This window comes from Apodemus sylvaticus, chromosome 3 (genome assembly GCF_947179515.1).
Source record: "Apodemus sylvaticus chromosome 3, mApoSyl1.1, whole genome shotgun sequence".
NCBI classification, from domain to species: Eukaryota; Metazoa; Chordata; class Mammalia; order Rodentia; family Muridae; genus Apodemus; species Apodemus sylvaticus.
The window spans coordinates 98,176,140-98,194,552 of record NC_067474.1 but is presented as its reverse complement, the minus strand read 5'-3'; the positions used below and the strand labels follow the sequence as shown (position 1 = coordinate 98,194,552).

The window sequence follows — 18,413 nt, the reverse complement described above, 5'->3', positions numbered from 1 at the left end:
CTTCATCTTCGGACCCGGAGGGAAGTCTGTGATATTTGCCTAAAGTACGATGCTTGGCGAGATGCTCTGGTTTTAATTAGTTTGTAAGACTGGCATGGATTTCACAGCAAAGTAAGTCTCCGAAGGTCTAATTAGCTGCTCCAGTCTCCGTGCTTCCTCCGGTTTTTAGTCTCATTTAAGACTCACGGAGCTCGCTTGTCTCTTAGTCCAATACCCAGTTTAGCAGCGTTAGTCTGGCACATGTGAAGAACAGGAGTAGCTCCTGACACCTGCACATTTCAAGTTACTAAGTGCTGGCCTCAGCTTCTATGATGATGCGCTTCTTGGCCATGCAGCACACTGGAGGTCCCCTCAAGAAAAATGAACGAAGACAAGGGGCTAAGGAGGGCCAAGCAAGCGCCAGAGGCTGGAGCGAGTTAGCAGATCCCTGGGCCCCTCAGGAGAAAGTGAAGCTTTTCTCCTAAGGCTGCCTGTCTGTCTGCAGACATGGACTTGACAAGCAAGGGTAGGCTCCTGTTTCTACCACCATGAAAGTCGCTGGTTACCAGCTTTGCTTGAAGATCAGGGGGAATTTATATCCTAAGTCTAAACACTTCTTGCTAAGAACAACCTCAAAGTGAAAGAGAAAACACCTTTAATATCTCAGAGACAGAGAGAGAGAGGAGAGGGAGAGGGAGAGGGAGAGGGAGAGGGAGAGGGAGGGAGAGAGGGAGAGAGGGAGAGAGGGAGAGAGGGAGAGAGGGAGAGAGGGAGAGAGGGAGAGAGGGAGAGAGGGAGAGAGGGAGAGAGGGAGAGAGGGAGAGAGGGAGAGAGGGAGAGAGGGGAGAGAGGGAGAGAGGGAGAGAGGGAGAGGGAGAGAGGGAGAGAGGGAGAGAGGGAGAGAGGGAGAGAGGGAGAGAGGGAGAGAGGGAGAGAGGGAGAGAGGGAGAGAGGGAGAGAGGGAGAGAGGGAGAGAGGGAGAGAGGGAGAGAGGGAGAGAGGGAGAGAGGGAGAGAGGGAGAGAGGGAGAGAGGGAGAGAGGGAGAGAGGGAGAGAGAGAGGTTTAATCCACACACTCCAGCTTACTTGCTGAGAAACTATAATGTTTCAGGCAGAATGCTAAATAATTTACTTTAGTCCATAACAAAAATTAAGTAAGTATTAGTGTTCTCATTCTTCTATAATTTGAAAAATAGACACTTGAACAAACACCGGACTTTTACAATAAGTGGTAGATGTAGACTGTAGGCCAGGTCAACTGGACTCCCAAACTGCTCTCTCCTCAGTATTCTGACTTGCCTCTGGCTGGAAGCCTCCTAATAGGGAAGTCCACTGCAGTCAGAGAGAGACTCAAAGGCTTACAAGATTTGAGACATCGTTCTCCATTTTCTCATCTCTCATTCCCACCTCGCTCAAATGTAACTGCAGCTCTGCACCATACAGATTCAGGCAAGTGACAATAAAACCTTTCAGGAAAGGTGCAGACCCATGCTGCTTCACAGAGGCTCTGGCCTCTGGAGGGACTCAGGGAAGACAGCGTGCTTTCCATTTCTGTTTAAAAATACAAAGGGAAGGGAGCATGTTCTTCAAAGAAACAGAACATTTGGAGACTCGAGCACAGAACAGCTCCACGGTCCCCTTACAGGGGACAACTGCACACCAAGGGAAGGCCGAGAAGTAAACGCTCACCCTCTCCATCTCTTTGAAGTCATCATCGAGCTTGGTGCCTTCCGCTCCTCCGACCTTCTCACTCACTTTCTGCAGAAGAGAAGAACAGGGGATCATCAGAAATTGTTTCCTGCCTTTACAAAAAGGGGTTAAAAGTTTTGAGTACTTTTAGAGACAGCACCTAAGATGACATCACAGACCATCCCCCGACCGTGGTCAGCAGCTCCAAGTCATCACAGCGGCTCGGTAGAGTTGTCTAAGCAACATCCCAAAGATCGTGCACCAGGCCACTACTGAGGGGGAATTCAACCCCGCATCTTCTAATTTTATCCCCAGTGCTCCTTGGGTTACACAAATCACTTTAAAGCGAGCCAATTGACAACATTTTCCTTCGTAAGTCCTAAGGAACAGCCGCATCACACAATAATCATTTCCCTCTGATAATGGATCTAAAATGTTCCTAGGTAGAAAATTGCTACTTGTTCAACCTGTTCCTCGATGGGCTATTGAACAGATAATCACAAGCATCCATTTAACTATTAGAGAAGAAATGAGCCCAGATGATTACAGATAAAAGGATTTGCTTTGTATATCTCCCTGTTTATATCCCACATGCAGGCAAGAAGCTACATCAAACTATGTTGGGATTTCCTTGACACTCAATCCTTTTCCATTACTATACAGATTTAACTGTCAATTAGAATATGCAAATTATTAAATTTCCATACAAATGTCACATTAATTAAAAGCAGATACACTATTCTTTTCATAAATGATTCAAATCAATGATAATAAAAATGTATGACAGAATCATAGGGAAAAAACACTGATTTCATTAGGCAGGAATATTAATTTTTTCCAAATACCCTAACAGTAAAGGTGGATATGTACTTTCCCCTAAGACATCACTGTGTTATATAAAGTCCATAAGCACAGATGCTGATGTATTTTTTTTTAACTTCCTTCAAGAGTTGCTTGGCTGAGAGGGTTTACAGGGGCTCCCATTGTATTCTGTTGTAGCCATCTTGACAGTGAAGTGGGTTTTTTCATTGACCTTGGCTGGTGATTCTTGCAGGGGCGTCTGGAGACCTAGCTCCAATTCTGGCCCTGAAAGTGCTGGTGATCTCTTTTAGGATCCTGGGGTGTGTTTCTTATGTTATTTTCTCTCTGCCTTTCACTGCTTTCTGCCAAGAGGAACACATTCAGAAGAGACGTCCATCACTGCAGGTAAGATGCCACTGTATATGCATCAACAGTAACAGACATAATACAGTGTGGAATAAGATATGACCCAGATGAGGTGAACAGAGGTGTCATGAAAATATGTGGTATAGTAAGTACCTACATCTGAACCTGCAATTTATGCAGCAAACGCTCCTCCCTAATAAAGTGCATATCTGCTTCTATCAGTCAGGTTTCTCATATCAGTTTATTTAACTTTCATTCCACACATTGAGAAGCTGGAATTTTCTTTAGCGCAGTTGTAGACAGATTAATGTCAATGCTTCAAGCAGAAATGTCAATGAAAATATTATCAATACATTTGAATCTTGGTCACATTTGCTCACTGACAATAATTTAGCTCATATTTCAGCCTTCCTGTGTCTTATGCTCAAAATATATAGCTGACCACTAAATTTAGCAAGCAGACTCTAATCTACTTTAAGATCAAAATAATAAAAAATGTTTTCTGGACAATTATTGCTATCTTCATGCTACACAGTTGTCTCCAATGTTAGAAAACCTCACCGTATGCAATGTCTCATTTTGTCAAGGGATCAATAACAGATGGCAATGGTCCTTATTTCTTTTCAAAATGTACACCAAAAGTGTGTAGCTAAGAAATGCCTCTATTCTGTTAAAATTAGAGAATTATGATAATGTAGGGACAATCCAATCTCTGGAAAAAAATTCATGGTCTTCATCTAAATTTCAAAAATTCATACCATGCTTTCAATAATATTTTGTCCAACTTAGAACTGTCTTAATTTCTCTTCTTTCTCTATCCATCAGTTGCTAAGCACCACAGTAGCCAGTAGCAGATTCTAGGTATCAAATCTAGGGATTAGTTATCCATACTTACTCCAGCCACTGGTCTACTGGCACCAGTTTTTTTGTTTATAAAGCATATCCAAAACTAGGCAGAGAAGGAAAAGGAATATAACTAGAGTAGATCAGGGGAAAAATTACTTTTTTTCCTACCAAAGCTGCTACATTTAAGCTTCTTTGAAATGCTCCATTCACAGTAGCATCCATAGCACAGTGAATGAAGCCAGCACTTTCATACTGATGACGACATGACTGGCTGGTTGACATACAACTTTAATTTTATTTTTTATTTATTCTTCTCTCATACCTTACATAAGACCCCAGTTTCCCTTCCCAACACTCCTCCGGGTTCCCCTCTCTCCACTCTCCCAGATTCACTCCTCCTCTGTTTCCCTTCAAAAAAAAAAAAAAAAAAAGTATCAGGCTATCCAGGGATAGCAGCCAAACATGCATAATAGATTACAATAAGACTAAATGCATGCCCTCATATCAAGGCTAAACAAGGCAAAAGAATCAGAGTCACCCCCATTTCTACTGTTAAGAGTCCCATAGGAAGATCAAACTATACAACTATAACATATGAGAGCCTAGCTCAGACCCATACAGTCTCTGTGATTGTCACTTCAGTCTCTGTGATCTCCTATGTGCGCTACTTAGTTGATTCTGCATGCTGTGTTCTGGTAGTCCTGGAACCTTCTGGCTCCTACAATCCTTCCCCAACCCATTCCATGGTATTTCCTGAGTTCTGCCTAATGTTTGCCTGAGGGTCTCTGCATCTGCTCCCATCAGTTGTTGGATGAAGCCTCTCTCTGGTTACAATTGAGCCAGGCACCAATCCATGAGGATATTTAACTTTGTTATCAAGTTATATTCTTAAGAGGGAAGCAGTACTTAAAATAACCTCCATTTTTCCAGGTTACAAAGAATATATATATATATATATATATATATATATATATATATATATATATATATATCCTGGCACAGAAGTAATGTTGGGCTACTTAAATAACATCTGACTCATTCTTTAGGAGTATGGCAAATATCTCCTTTCACTTGAATAAGTACTACTAAAGTGTAACGTGTTATGAGTAAGACTCAGGGTGAGGGAAGCAGGGCTCTTAAGTCCCTGAGGTCAATAATGAAACCTTTTGTCCTGCTTATTAGGTAACTATTTATTTTGTGCTATCGGTTTCCACTGAAGTGGATCCTAAAACTAAGATATCACAATAGTTAATATATTTAGTTATTTCTGATGGCTAGTTAACATTCTAGTTATTTGAAAACTTGTTCTCTTCCTTAAAAAATAAATTTAAGAAAAATCAATTAATTCAACCAGATCAGTACAAGATAGCTAATGTTTCTATTTGTATCAGATATAACCCTAAAGCAACACCTAAATACAACTCTCCAATTTACCTAAAAACCTATTAACATTAAGGGTACAAGATGTCCAAAGCACCCTTTAGTATAACAAGGAGCGTGTACTTCTAATTGTCTCTACTCATCTATTTCCCTCGTGCTCCGTGATCTAACCCAACCAAAAATTTGTTTTTTAAAAAAGTCCAGACCACTTATCTTACCCTCCTCTTTTTTGATTATATTCCCTAAGGAGAACTTGGTAAAGTTTGCCAAAGTGAACGGCAATGGGAATTCTGCTGTGAACACGAGAGAGCCAGGTAAGGCAGATCATTCGTAGCTAGTCTCACAAGAGGTACAGCTTTTCAGTGACAACCAACAGTCCTAGCTTATGTCAAATTCTTAACTCTGAGTCTGCAGTCTCAGGCTATTGCCTATCTGCTAAATAAGCACAATGTAAAGAGGAATCTGCCACAGGAGACGCCTTCAATAAACAAGCATTGTCCTTCGCCCAAAGGATGCTGACCTGCTTTCCAACAATGACTCATCAGCCCTCCAGCCACCTGTCACCTCCAGATTCCATCTTCTCTAAGCAGCTCAGATCCTAGCCAGCACTACCACTCATTTACCAAACACAGAAGAGCCACAGATATCTCCAAGATAAATCACGTCAACCTATACACTCTTATACCTCTTATTTAGGTCCTAACTTCTCTGCTTACTACTGGTTTTGCTTCATTAGCTTTATTTCCACAGCCTATCATACAGAGCCAAGTCTCCTCTACTTTATAATTGTACCTATTCCCTTTTCTGCTCTTAAAATCCTATATATTGTTTTAAATGTCCACGTATACACTTAAGTCCTCTAATATCAGTGTCTGTTCCACCTGACAGGATGCTTTCAGACTTCTAATGAGACTCATCACCCATGGGAGCAACCGCATCTATTTCACTGGCAAAAGTACAAAGGACGTTTGCCCAGTTGAATGGTAAAGTGGAAAATGTAGAAACCATACTGCTTGTGTTTTACTTAAAATGTCTGACACCTCAGTAAGATAATGAGCAGAGCCAAGAAAAAGAAAATCTAAATAAGAGTTACTACCAGAAGACACTTACATACTTCTGAGTTAGCACTGGCTCTGAACCTCTATGAGTTAGAGATACCCTCTAAATACATTTTGTCTCTGTAAGGAATACATTCAAAAAATTATTAAAATCCAAACACCTAATATGTATTATATTCTCATTGGATATAGATTGTATTTATTTTATATTTTTAATTAATATAATTACATCATTTCTCCCGTTTCTTTCCTCCGTTAAGCCACTTGAAACAATGATTCTTCAAAGTATCCAAGAGACATAAATTTTGATTTTTACAAAGTAACCTCTCAGTTGCAGAACTGGCAAATGTGTAACAATTCAATATCTTCACCTGAAGGGAGGCCTGCATCACTCAGCAGTAGACTGATTTAAAATTAAACCAGAGCATGAGTGGAAGGGAATGCTATGAGTTTAAAAAGTAATTACTAGAATGCTTCTTTAGGCAGGCTGTGTACCAAATCCTGGCCAGTGCCTGCCGGAGAAGCTACTTTAGCTTATAGTTACAGCCCTGCTTACTGGTCATTATGATTTAACAAAACATATCACACACACAGAAGGTGGGATTTCAGCTTCTAATTACAGTTTGACAAAATGTAAAGAAGTTAAAATATATCACCAACCAAACAGCACTATTTAAGGCACAAGCTCTTCACAGAAAGGCTGTCTTAGCTGCCATAGCACGCCGCTCTGTTTTCCCTTTCTGTAGAGCATCATCCGAGAGACTGGACACGCATCCTCTAATCCTCATAGATGCCTTTAATGACATCCAGTAAGTAGAAACTCTGAATGCAGCAGCTGTCATCATGTCAGAAAGGTTGGATCCTAGAGCATCACTGTCCTGACACCAGGGCTTCCTATATACAGATCTGGACTGATCCAGATGGTGGTCCTCCCATGGGTGGAAGACAGGGTAGATTCCCTTTATGGAATATGAGTATCTTGCCAGCTTTTCTCAGTCCTTAAACTGGAACACTTAAATGCCATGATGTTTCATGAAATGAATTTCAAAAATTATATACTGATCTTTGCCATCTAGACATTTAATTTTTTTCTTTTTTATAAGTAAAAGAATTCATATATATCTTCTAGGTTAAGAAAGTTCTGACTATTCCTGAGCATGAAGTAGAAGAATGCTTGAACATTTTCACAAAACAAACAAACAAACAAACAAAAAACCTTAAAAAGAAATTCAATAGGCTTTCTTTGAATATCTACAGCTAAAACGTTTAAAAGAAGCTTGGGTAAGGCTAAGTACTTGGTCTTTCCCCAGCGCCCTCCTATCTCCTCCTTGTCAAATACTATGCAAAAGATGCAAGCATCAATCTTATCAGGGTTCTCAACTTTCCTAATGCTACAGCCCTTTAACACAGTTTGTCATGTTGTGTTGATCCCCCAACCATAAAAATGTGTCCATTGCTACTTTACAACTGTAATTTTGCTTCTCTTATGAATCGGAATGTAAACATCTTTGTTTTCGAGTGGGCTCAGGTGACCCCTGTGAAAGGATTGATCACCCTCAAAATGGGTGGTGGCCATAGGCTGAGAACCACTGAGTATAAAGCTTTCTTTCTGCTGTGCCTTACTGGGGTTAAAAGCAATAAACTTCTAATCCCCATTTCCCCAAAGGGGGAATTCTCCATGGACAATGTGGCAAATTACATCCACATATCTTTCTATGGAAGCCAGTGACTTACTTCTTATGTTTCATGTAACTCCTTACAAGGAAGGTACTTCATAAGTACTATTTCTAAAGCTTCATTTGCAAGTAATTTTATTTTTGTCTCAGGAAGTCAATCTGGCAGTTCCTCAGAAAATGGAATGATACTTCCAGAGCCCTCCCCTCCCCCCCCCCCCCCCCCCGCTATACCACTCCTGGGCATATACTCAGAGAATTCCCCAGCATGTAATAAGGATACATGATGTTCCACTATATTCATAGCAGCCCTATCTATAATAGCCAGAAGCTGGAAAGAACCCAGATGTCCCTCAACGGAAGAATGGATACAGAAAATGTGGTATATCTACACAGTGGAATACTACTCAGCAATTAAAAACAATGAATTCATGACATTTTTAGGCAAATGATTGGAACTGGAAAATATCATCCTAAGTGAGGTAACCCAATTGCAAAAGAATACACATAGAATGCAGTCACTGATAAGTGGATATTAATTAGCCCAGAAGCTCTGAATACTCAAGACAAATTTAACATATCAAATGATTCCCAAGAAGAAAGAAGGAGAGGGCCCTGGTCCAGGAAATACTTGATGCAGCATTGTAGGGGAGTACCAGGACAGAGAAGTGAGAGGGGATGATTGGGGAAAGGACAGAGGGAAGAGGGCCTATGGGACTTTCGGGGAGGGGGAATCCAGGAAGGGGAAACTCACTTGAAATGTAAATAAAGAAGATATCGAATAATAAAAAAAAGAAAATTGTCAAGTGGGAATAATATGAGTATATTTTAAAAAGTGTTTAGTTTACCCTCCTCCCCTATGAAGCTCTTTTGATGAAGAGTAACTCCAGAACTCCAGAGGGCAGTGTTGTCAGTGTTCTAGAGAAAGGTAGTACTTCTAGAGTGTACTTCCTGCAGAAGAATTTTATGCTTTTTCATTGTGTACCATACATGCATCTCAATTCTAAAAAGAGTCTCTGTGGAGTTCTTGTTTCTTCAACTCTGTTGAAAGCTGCATCCCAAACTCACTTGAGTAAGGAAACAGTACTCACAGAGAGAGAAGCAGCAGTGTTTGCAGTGTTCATAATGAAGTTCTATACTTTCTTAACAAATGAGATGACCTAGGACACAACACCAGATGACTCCATCCACAGGGAAAATGAGGGCTCCATCTGAGCGGTCATTTATTAAGAGACACTGGCCTCTATATGAATTATAACACCAATTTCTCAGAACCCTTTGCTTCATCTATAAAGTAGGGCCAGAATATGTAGGTTTGGAAGAAAACAGAATTCTCTGACAACATACAACTAAAACTGTAGTACCTGTCCCTGAGCTGGGTTGTGGCGCCTAATTGTTCAATCAGTGGCAAAGCTAGAGGACCAGAGGTTGTTAGAGAAAACAGGGCAGTTATGATCAGTGGCTGCGCTGGTCACATGTCCCAGCAGTAAGACCTTAATGAGAAGATGGAGGGTGGGCAAGGAGGTGGAGCCGACAAGGGGAGGAGAGGAAAAGGCCTGAATGCAAATGGGATAAAACAGCATATAGGTTTGAAAATGCCATAAGGAATCTCATTATCCTGTATCATTAATGTAGTACATACAAAGTGTAACATACAGGCCTGAGAGTATGGCATTAAATAGAGACATGAAGTTGGAATAAAATCCAAGAAGCCATGGTAAAAGCTGGAGTTAGCCTACTTAAGAGCACTTCACCTGGTCAGGGCAGTCAGTGCCTTTCATGGCCTTTTCTCCTCCCTAGTCGCCTTAGCCCCTGCAGTAGAAATGGCTGGCTAGAGTCTAATCAATCCCATGCATCCCTTAGAGAAGCTTTACTGAAGTGCCAGCTACTAGAGATGCTGAGAGGACTGCATGTGAGAAGTAGATGGGGAGGGGCAAGCTCCTGCTAAGAGGCTGGCCTGGTAGAAGACCATAGAAAGAGGGGCAACACATGAAAAAGAAGTTGGAGAACCTGCTGGAGCCAGATCCTTCAAGCTCTTGTGGTCTGAATAAAAGAAAGTCTTCCTCTTGTGAGCAGTGGGAAATTAGTGTGTGTGTGTGTGTGTGTGTATTGCATTCTTAAGTGGTGTGAACAGTAGAAGTGCATTTCTGCAACTCTGAAGCCTGAACAACTAAGAATAAGTTAGTGGCATACTGAGGCTTTTTGAGAATTGTTCTGCTTACTTAGAGAGCCCTGCTTTCCAATTCTATCCTCTTGTGGTCTGTGCCCTAACTTCAAGATCCCACCCAACCCCAACTCCCAGCAAAGACCTCCCCTCCAAGCCCGATCACATCGGGTTAGAACTCCCACATTGAATATTGTGGGGGATATGAGTACTCAGTCTACAACAAGAAGAAACACAATCAATGTTATATTGCTGAAAGTGGCTCTCTGGATATTCTTAATACCAACAAAGCCCCTGGGCCAAATGAAAGGCCCACATCACAGGAGGATGCTTGAATCAGGACGAGAGTTCACTGCTGCTACGAGATCTACACAAGGCATTTTTCTCTGATTTGTGAGATGACAGTCGTGACTGTGACAGGCTGGCATGAGAAATGAACATAAGGCTTCTCCCTGGAAGCAGTCCTACATGCCTCAAGCCCTGAGACTGTTAATAAAAACATCCTGTTCTCCCAAGAAGCCTAGTGAACAATTCTTTAAAAGTATTCTTTTGCTTTTTCTTTTTCTCTGTTGTGTTTCATTGGTCAGCTCTGTCTCCTCTATCTTCATAGCACACAAAGCTCCATCATGGGATTTGATTTTTCTGGAACCAGAAGAAGAGTTTCAAATAAATTATTTTGAAGTTTCCTTCAAAATGTGACGGGTTTGTTTGTTTGTTTATTTGTTTGACTAGAAGGCCATCACTCTTAGTGATGCTTTCTAGCTTAGCTAGCATGTTCAATCTCATCAAACTCAAGAAAATCTTTTCAGTAGAGCAGAAGGTTTTAGATAGCCAGCTACTATTGGTAGAGACAGCTCCACTTGGGCACAAGCAGAAAGAGGAAGAAGTCTCCTTCTGTATGACTGCTGTGGTCACCATCTTTTCCTATCTAGGTCCAGAAATGGTCCTTTATTCTTATAACAAATTGATTTTAGTCATGATGAGCATGTCAATGCAGGAAACTTTTCTGGATCACTGGTATCAGGTTTTCAGAAGAGAATGAAAAAGTTAAGAGTAGTCTCTTACAGAAATTTAGCACATTATTTCAAGCTCAAAAATGTACACCTAGCTATTGAAAACATTAATAGTTCACCATACTTGCTGCAGATGTTTTTAAGTCAAAGGTTGAGATGTGAAAAGTATTTTTTCCTCTTTGTTATCTTGTGATGGTGATGGTGATGGTGATGGTGATGGTGATGGTGATGGTGATGGTGATGTTGGGGGTCCATTCCTTCTCTTGTTCTGAAGTTCTCCAAGGCAGAGCCTGTGCTAGGGATAGAGCACATCAACTGGATTGTGGTACCAGCAAGCAGAGCAAGAAGCAGGAGAGGAGCAGGGGTAGCAGGAAGGTATGGAGGGCATATTCTTGGGCAAGTCAACTTCTTAGGCACTGAGACTCCATCCTACAAGGTACCTGTGGGGAGCTAAGTAAATAATTGCTCAATACAGCTCCTTGGATGAGCCAAAAGCTGTGCAACCATCTGTCTGTTCCCTTAGGTTGAAGGTTACCATGTCCTGGGAACTCAAGATGAACCCAGGAGAAGCTGGAGCATATGGAATGATGGGGCTGCCTGTGCGAACCAGGCTGAAGGTGTGTGGTGACATGCAACCATCTGCAATCAAGGATCCACAGTAGGGGAAAACGGAAATATTTTAGGACAAGAGGTCAGATGTATCCTGTGTCACATGTTTGGCTTTTGTTTTTTGACACTAGTTTAATAATGAAATCATTTTCTTGTGGCTTTTCAAAATACCCATGAGTTAGACCTGGCCTATATCATATAGTCTTCTGATCCCGTACCATCAGCAGCACATATACAGGTTTGGATTGTTACTTAACCCAAATGGTACCGAATAGTAAGTATTTGCAGTAACCTCCAGCTATGTCAGTAGATACACACATCAAACTTCTACATGTTAATTTATACAAGTCAGCCATTAAATTTACCAGTTACACAACAGCATGTACTTCTCCATCTCCTCACGAGAATATATGAGGTTGAGTTTACATTTTTCATGATTATAAAATCTCTGTGCTACTGGTCTATATGAGTGAGTTTTCTCTAGCATACATGACCTGAAATAAAATTCATGTTATAGGTATGTGCACATATGATGGTTAATTTCAGTTGTCCACTTGACAAGATGTAGGGTCATACAGGAAGGGAATGATTGACTGACTGTCTAAATTGGGTAGATCTATGGAACTAGACTTATGCCAATAAGGGATTCTCATTTTAAATTTTAATTAACTAATAAATCAATCAATTAATCTGTCTATCTAATTAGTTTGAAAGGATTTGTCATACAGGGGCTCATGTGTAAAGATCAGAGACAACTTGCGGTTCCTTCGACCTACCACGTGAGTTCCAAGACAAAATCCCTTTGACCTGCTGGGCCATCTCAGCCCAGGAGTTTTCTTTATTGGCATAACTGAGCTAGAAATGCCCACCCTAAATGTGAGCACACCGTTTTATGTCTAAGTCTTGGACTACAGGAAAAGGAGAGAGGGAACTAAGCATGAACATCTATTACTGGGCTAAACATGAACTGCTGTTTATTGGTTGGCTATGGATACTTCCATATGATTGTGACTTCCTCCCACTGATGAGGTTTAATCTGGAACTGTGAGCCCAGCAAACAATTTCTTCCATACATTGTTTTCTCAAAGTATTTTCTCATAGCAACCAAGAAAAACAAAAGACAATGTATAATTTTCAGCCTATCTAGTTATTGCCATATTACCATCCAAATTAGTTCTGGCACTTATAGTGATGCCCAAACATTACCAATTTTCTGTTTCTCCATACTTTCTCCAATACTTAGTTTTATCAGAATCCTAAATGTTTGGAATCATGGTTTCATATTGTCATTCTTCAGTCCTCATAAATACTAGGGATTAAATAGGAAGGGTGGGCATTACTGAAATAACTGGATATGAGAGAGTTAGAATGTACTTCACAGCTCACCAGGCAGGATAGAACAGTTTCCATAGAGTTAAGAAACATGTTGAATATGGCATTCAACAACTAGATACATCTTTAGTCTCAGTACTCAGGAGGTAGTCAGTGTGCAGTGTATCCTTCTCATACATATCTATAAGGAAGTAGAGAGTGCACCAGCAGTCAGGTGTGGCCATTGGAATGGCAAAGATTACAGTGCTGAGCCTATTAGAACTGATGCCCTAGCTTCCACAATAGGTAAACCAGGATAGACTACAACCCCTGAGCCCCAGTCATACTTCAGCAAAGCATCCTCTAAATACCATCATATTAGGATAAAGAACCCAGAAAGCTCATGGGGAGTCACTATTATAAAGGGTTAGATGGGGCATGTAAGCCACTATACCCAATAACTCTCATTTTATAAATCCTTAATAAAAGTAATGAGATCTTTCCATTTTCCACTTTCCACTTTCCACTTTCCACTGTATTGAACTTTGCTAACCTTTCAGTTTTAGAATCCTCCTAGCTGTATAAAACCAACTGACACTTGGCTGGTGGGCTTTCTGAGCCACTGCTCACCCTCTGTAAGAATGTGTCTTTATGTAATGTTAAACCTTCAGTGTCTGATAGATTTCAAGACATTTGGTTTCCGTGTGAGAACTAAATAGTAAAATCCTCTTGATGAACATACTTAATGCTTTGACTACAAGGAAATCGAAAAAAAAAATCAGACTGTATGGCATTCTTAGAGTCATAGGTAACAGGTAAGCCAACAAGGAGGGGATTATATCCAAAAGTTCTACTCGTGTATGGACACTGTGCACTATGGTATCAACAACCCACAGAAAATGGGGTTGTTGGTATACTAATATACCAATAATTGTCCAATAATGACACAACTATTATAGGTACAACCAACTCACTTCTGATTAAATTTAAGATCCATTCTACAGAATAAAATGCACATGTGTTGCTATAAGACAGAGTAAAAGGTAACAACTGGAAAGGTCATAGGCCATAGAAGCTAATAGCTGGAAAGGTCATAGGCTGTAGTAGCAACACTACCATTTTTGTTTTGTTCAGTGAATGTGATGTTCTATTGAATTGCATTCCTAATGCTTATTTAGCTTATGCCCATAGATCATTGCTGTTGACAGCCTCAATTGGTCATGCAGGGAAACATTCCTTTTGCAATGGACAGTGTACTACAGGTACTTATAAGTCATTTAAGTTCTTGAGAACAAGTAACTTATGCTGTAGGATAGTGACCCAATATAGACACAAATAAAGAATATTAATCAGACATCTACATCATAACCTCTAAGTCTCAGAGAACAGCCTAGAGGCAGGGATATAAGAACCAGAAGAATGAATGGAGTGCTATATAGACATTCTCTAAATTTAAACATTCCACCCTTGAAGGAGTCTCTTCTCAGGAACTAAACAACTAACAAGTCTCAAAAAGTTTAGGAAACAAACAGGGTTAATAGGACCTGGCAGGTCATTTAGAAGTTCCAGGGATGCAGCTCATGTACTTTGTAATTCATGCTTGAGTGGGCTTTCCTATGATGTGAGTCATATGTGCTCCTTTAATCCCTTACTCCTGCAAGTAACCCCAGTACACTTGGGGACTGTGGTTATTTTGCCTGTAATTGGTGCTCTATATGGGATGAATGGACTCCAGGGAACACAACAGTAGCAAATGTAGAAGGTGAAAAAAATCCCAAGCTGTAGATAGACTCATCAGCAAAATGAGATTTGCTTTAGGGGTATAGATGCAACTTCTGATAAGATACTGGCTAAACATTAAGATATTGAAACCCACGGGTGCTCCTAAGAGAGATTAAGTAAAATTATTTCTTTAAGTCTTGAATATGTGAGTATATCTGCACTGGATCTACCAAGAAAGGCCAGGGAAGGAATCTCTGAGCCACAAAAGTTTTGCTGAGCTCAAGACAAAGTGGGAAGCACACATGCACATGTGCATAGGCAGGCACACTGACACCCAGACACACATATATCTTCCAGAGAGAGCTTAAGCACTGATTTCAGCAAAATTCAGTGTAGGCAGACCTGGAGGTAACTTCTAGTAAACCAGACTAAATAGATAAAAGACAGAACAAAATAACATCACAGGTTACATACAGTAGGGAAAATCAGAGTTCATCTAGTCAAGTGGCTAAATATACATATAAATTATCAAACAAACAACATCAATAAATTTCCAGATGAGGTACTCATTATCTGGAGATATACTATATCTATATACTAAGGGATTTCTAAAAAGACTTCTTGTTCTTAATAGGTTTTATTGTGTCTTTTAAGAATTTCATACATAAGCACTAAATCTATCACACTTCTACCTTGCAGTCTCCCAAAAGTCTCCAAACCAAAAAAAGCAAAGGACCTCATGGTTTTAGTGCAGAATTCTATCAGACCATCAAAGAAGACCTAATACCAATATTCTTCAAACTATTCCACAAAATAGAAACAGAATGAACATTACCCAACTCGTTCTATGAAACCACAATTTTGCTGACACCAAAACCACACAACACAAACAAAAAAAGAGAACCTTAGACCAATTTCCCTTATGAATATCAATGCAAAAATACTCAATAAAATTCTTGCCAACTGAATAAAAGAACACATCAAAACAATCATTCACCATGATCAAGTAGGCTTCATCCCAGGAATGCAGGGATGGTTCAATATAAGGAAATTCATCAATGTAATCTACTACATAAACAAACTCAAAGAAAAAAACACAGGGTCATCTCATTAGATACTGAAAAAGCATTTGACAAAATTCAGCATCCTTTCATGTTAAAGGTCTTGAAAAGAACAGGAATTCAAGGCCCATACCTAAACATAATAAAAGCAATATACAGCAAACCAGTAGCCAACATCAAACTAAATGGAGAGAAACTTGAAGCAATCCCACTAAAATAAGGGACTAGACAAGGCTGCCCTCTCTCTACATATTTATTCAACATATTACTTAAAGGACTAGCTAGAGCAATTAGACAACATAAGGAGGTCAAAGGGATACAAATTGGAAAGGAAGAAGTCAAATTATCACTATTTGTAGATGATATGATAGAATACTTAAGCGACCCAAAAAATTCCACCAGAGAACTCCTAAAGCTGATAAATAACTTCAGCAACATGGCTGGATATAAAACTAACTCAAGCAAATCAGTAGTCTTCCTATACTCAAAGGATAAACAGGCTGAGAAAGAAATTAAGGAAATGATACCCTTCACAATACCCACAAACAATATAAAGTATCTTGGTGTGACTCTAACCAAATAAGTGAAAGATCTGTATGACAGGAAGTTCAAGTCTTTGAAGAAAGAAATCCAAGAAGACCTCAGAAGATGGAAAAATCTTCCATGCTCTTGGATTGGCAGGATTAATATAGTTAAAATGGCCATCTTGCCAAAGGCAATATACAGATTCAATGCAATCCCCCATCAAAATCCCAACTCAATTCTTCATAGACTTAGAAAGAGCAATTCTCAAATCCATCTGGAAAAAAAAATGAGGATAGCTAAAACTATCCTCAATAGTAAATGAATTTCTGGGGGAATCAATATCGTTGACTTCAAGCAGTACTAGAGAGCAATTGTGTTAAAAACTGCATGGTATTGGTACAGTGACAGGCAAGTAGATCAATGGAATAGAATTGAAGATGCAGAAATGAACCCACACACCTATGGTCACTTGATTTTTGACAATCCAATGGAAAAAAGACAGCCTTTTCAACAAATTGTGCTGGTTCTACTGGAGGTCAGCATGCAGAAGAATGCAAATTGAACCATTCTTATCTCCTTGTACTAAGCTCAAGTCCAAGTGGATCAAGGACCTCCACACAAAACCAGACACACTGAAACTAATAGAAAAGAAACTGGGGGAGACCCTTGAGGACATGGACAAAGGGTAACATTTCCTGAACAAAACACCATAGCTTATGCTCTAAGATCAAGAATTGACAAACTGAAAAAAAAATAATTGACAAATGGGACCTCATAAAATTGCTGAGTTTCTGGGCTTTATTTGAAATGTGAATTATGTTTTGGGTGTTCCAAGATTCTAGGCTAATATCCACTTATCAGGACATTGTCAAAATGGCAACCAATAAATTGGGAAAAGATCTTTACCAACCCTACATCTGACAGAGGGCTTATATCAAAGATATACAAAAAACTCAAGAAGGCAGACTCCAGAGAGTCAAATAGTCCCATTAAAAAAATGGGGTACAGAGCTAAACAAAGAATTTTCACCTGAGGAATATTGAATGGCTGAGAAGCACCTAAAGAAATGTTCAACATCCTTAGTCATCATGCAAATGCAAATCAAAACAACCCTGAGATTTCACCTCACACTGGTCAGAATGGCTAAGGTAAAAAACTCAGGAGAAAACAGGTGCTGGTGAGGATGTGGAGAAAGAGGAACACTCCTCCACTGCTGGTGGGGTTGCAAGCTGGTATAACCACTCTGGAAATCAGTCTGGTGGTTCCTCAGAAAACTGGGCATGATACTACCAGAGGACCCTGCTATAACACTCCTGAGAATTCCCCAACATGCTACACTATGTTCATCACAGCCCTATCTAAAATAGCCAGAAGCTGGAAAGAATCCAGATGTCCCTCAATGGAGGAATGGATACAGAAAATGTGGTATATATACACAATGGAGTACTATTCAGCCATTAAAAACAATGAATTCATGAAATTCTTAGACAAATGGATGGAACTGGAGAACATCATCCCAAGTGAAGTAACCCAGTCTCAAAAGAACACTCATGGTATGCACTCACTGATACGTGGATATTAGCCTAGAAGCTTGGAACACCCAAAACATAATTCACATTTCAAATAAAGCCCAAGAAGAAGGAAGGAGAGGCCCCTGGTCCTGGAAAGGCTCAGTGCAGCAGTGTAGGGGAATACCAGGACAGGGAAGTGGGAAGGGGTGGATTGGTGAGCAGGGGGTGGGAAAAGGGCTTATGGGACTTTCGAGGGAGGGGAGATCCAGGAAAGGGGAAATCATTTGAAATGTAAATAAAAAATATATCAAAGAAAAAAAGAAAAAAAACATAAAAGGAAATAAAAACTAAAAAAAGAATTGCATATATAAGCACTACATCTACCACACTCCTGCCCTGCCCTGCCCTGCCCTGCCTCCCCTGCTCCAATCCCTCTGATCCATAGCTAATCAATGATACCTTCTGTAATCACTATTGTTATATGTATAAACTGCCATACCAGTGTGCATATAAAGAGTTTTTTCATCCAAAACTTACATGTTTTGTACTTGCAGAAAATTAACAAACATAATCAAAACAAAATCAAACAATGAATAATCACTAGACAGCAAGCAGTTTCTCTACAGGGCCCAAACACTGGCTAAAGACTTCAAGGGCTGCCATGAACAATAAATTCAGGGAACTAGGACATGATGACCAGTTTTA

General features: G+C 40.0%; 1 protein-coding gene across 2 annotated transcripts in view; it reads right to left on the bottom strand.

The window, feature by feature from the left end:
• Positions 1-18,413, bottom strand: part of Sh3gl2 (SH3 domain containing GRB2 like 2, endophilin A1) — a 190,484-nt gene that overhangs the window by 44,715 nt on the left and 127,356 nt on the right. For both annotated transcript variants that reach the window (XM_052176703.1, XM_052176704.1), the window contains exon 2: positions 1,669-1,737. In XM_052176703.1, coding sequence (XP_052032663.1) covers positions 1,669-1,737 — 69 coding nt within the window. The remainder of the gene's footprint in view (positions 1-1,668; positions 1,738-18,413) is intronic.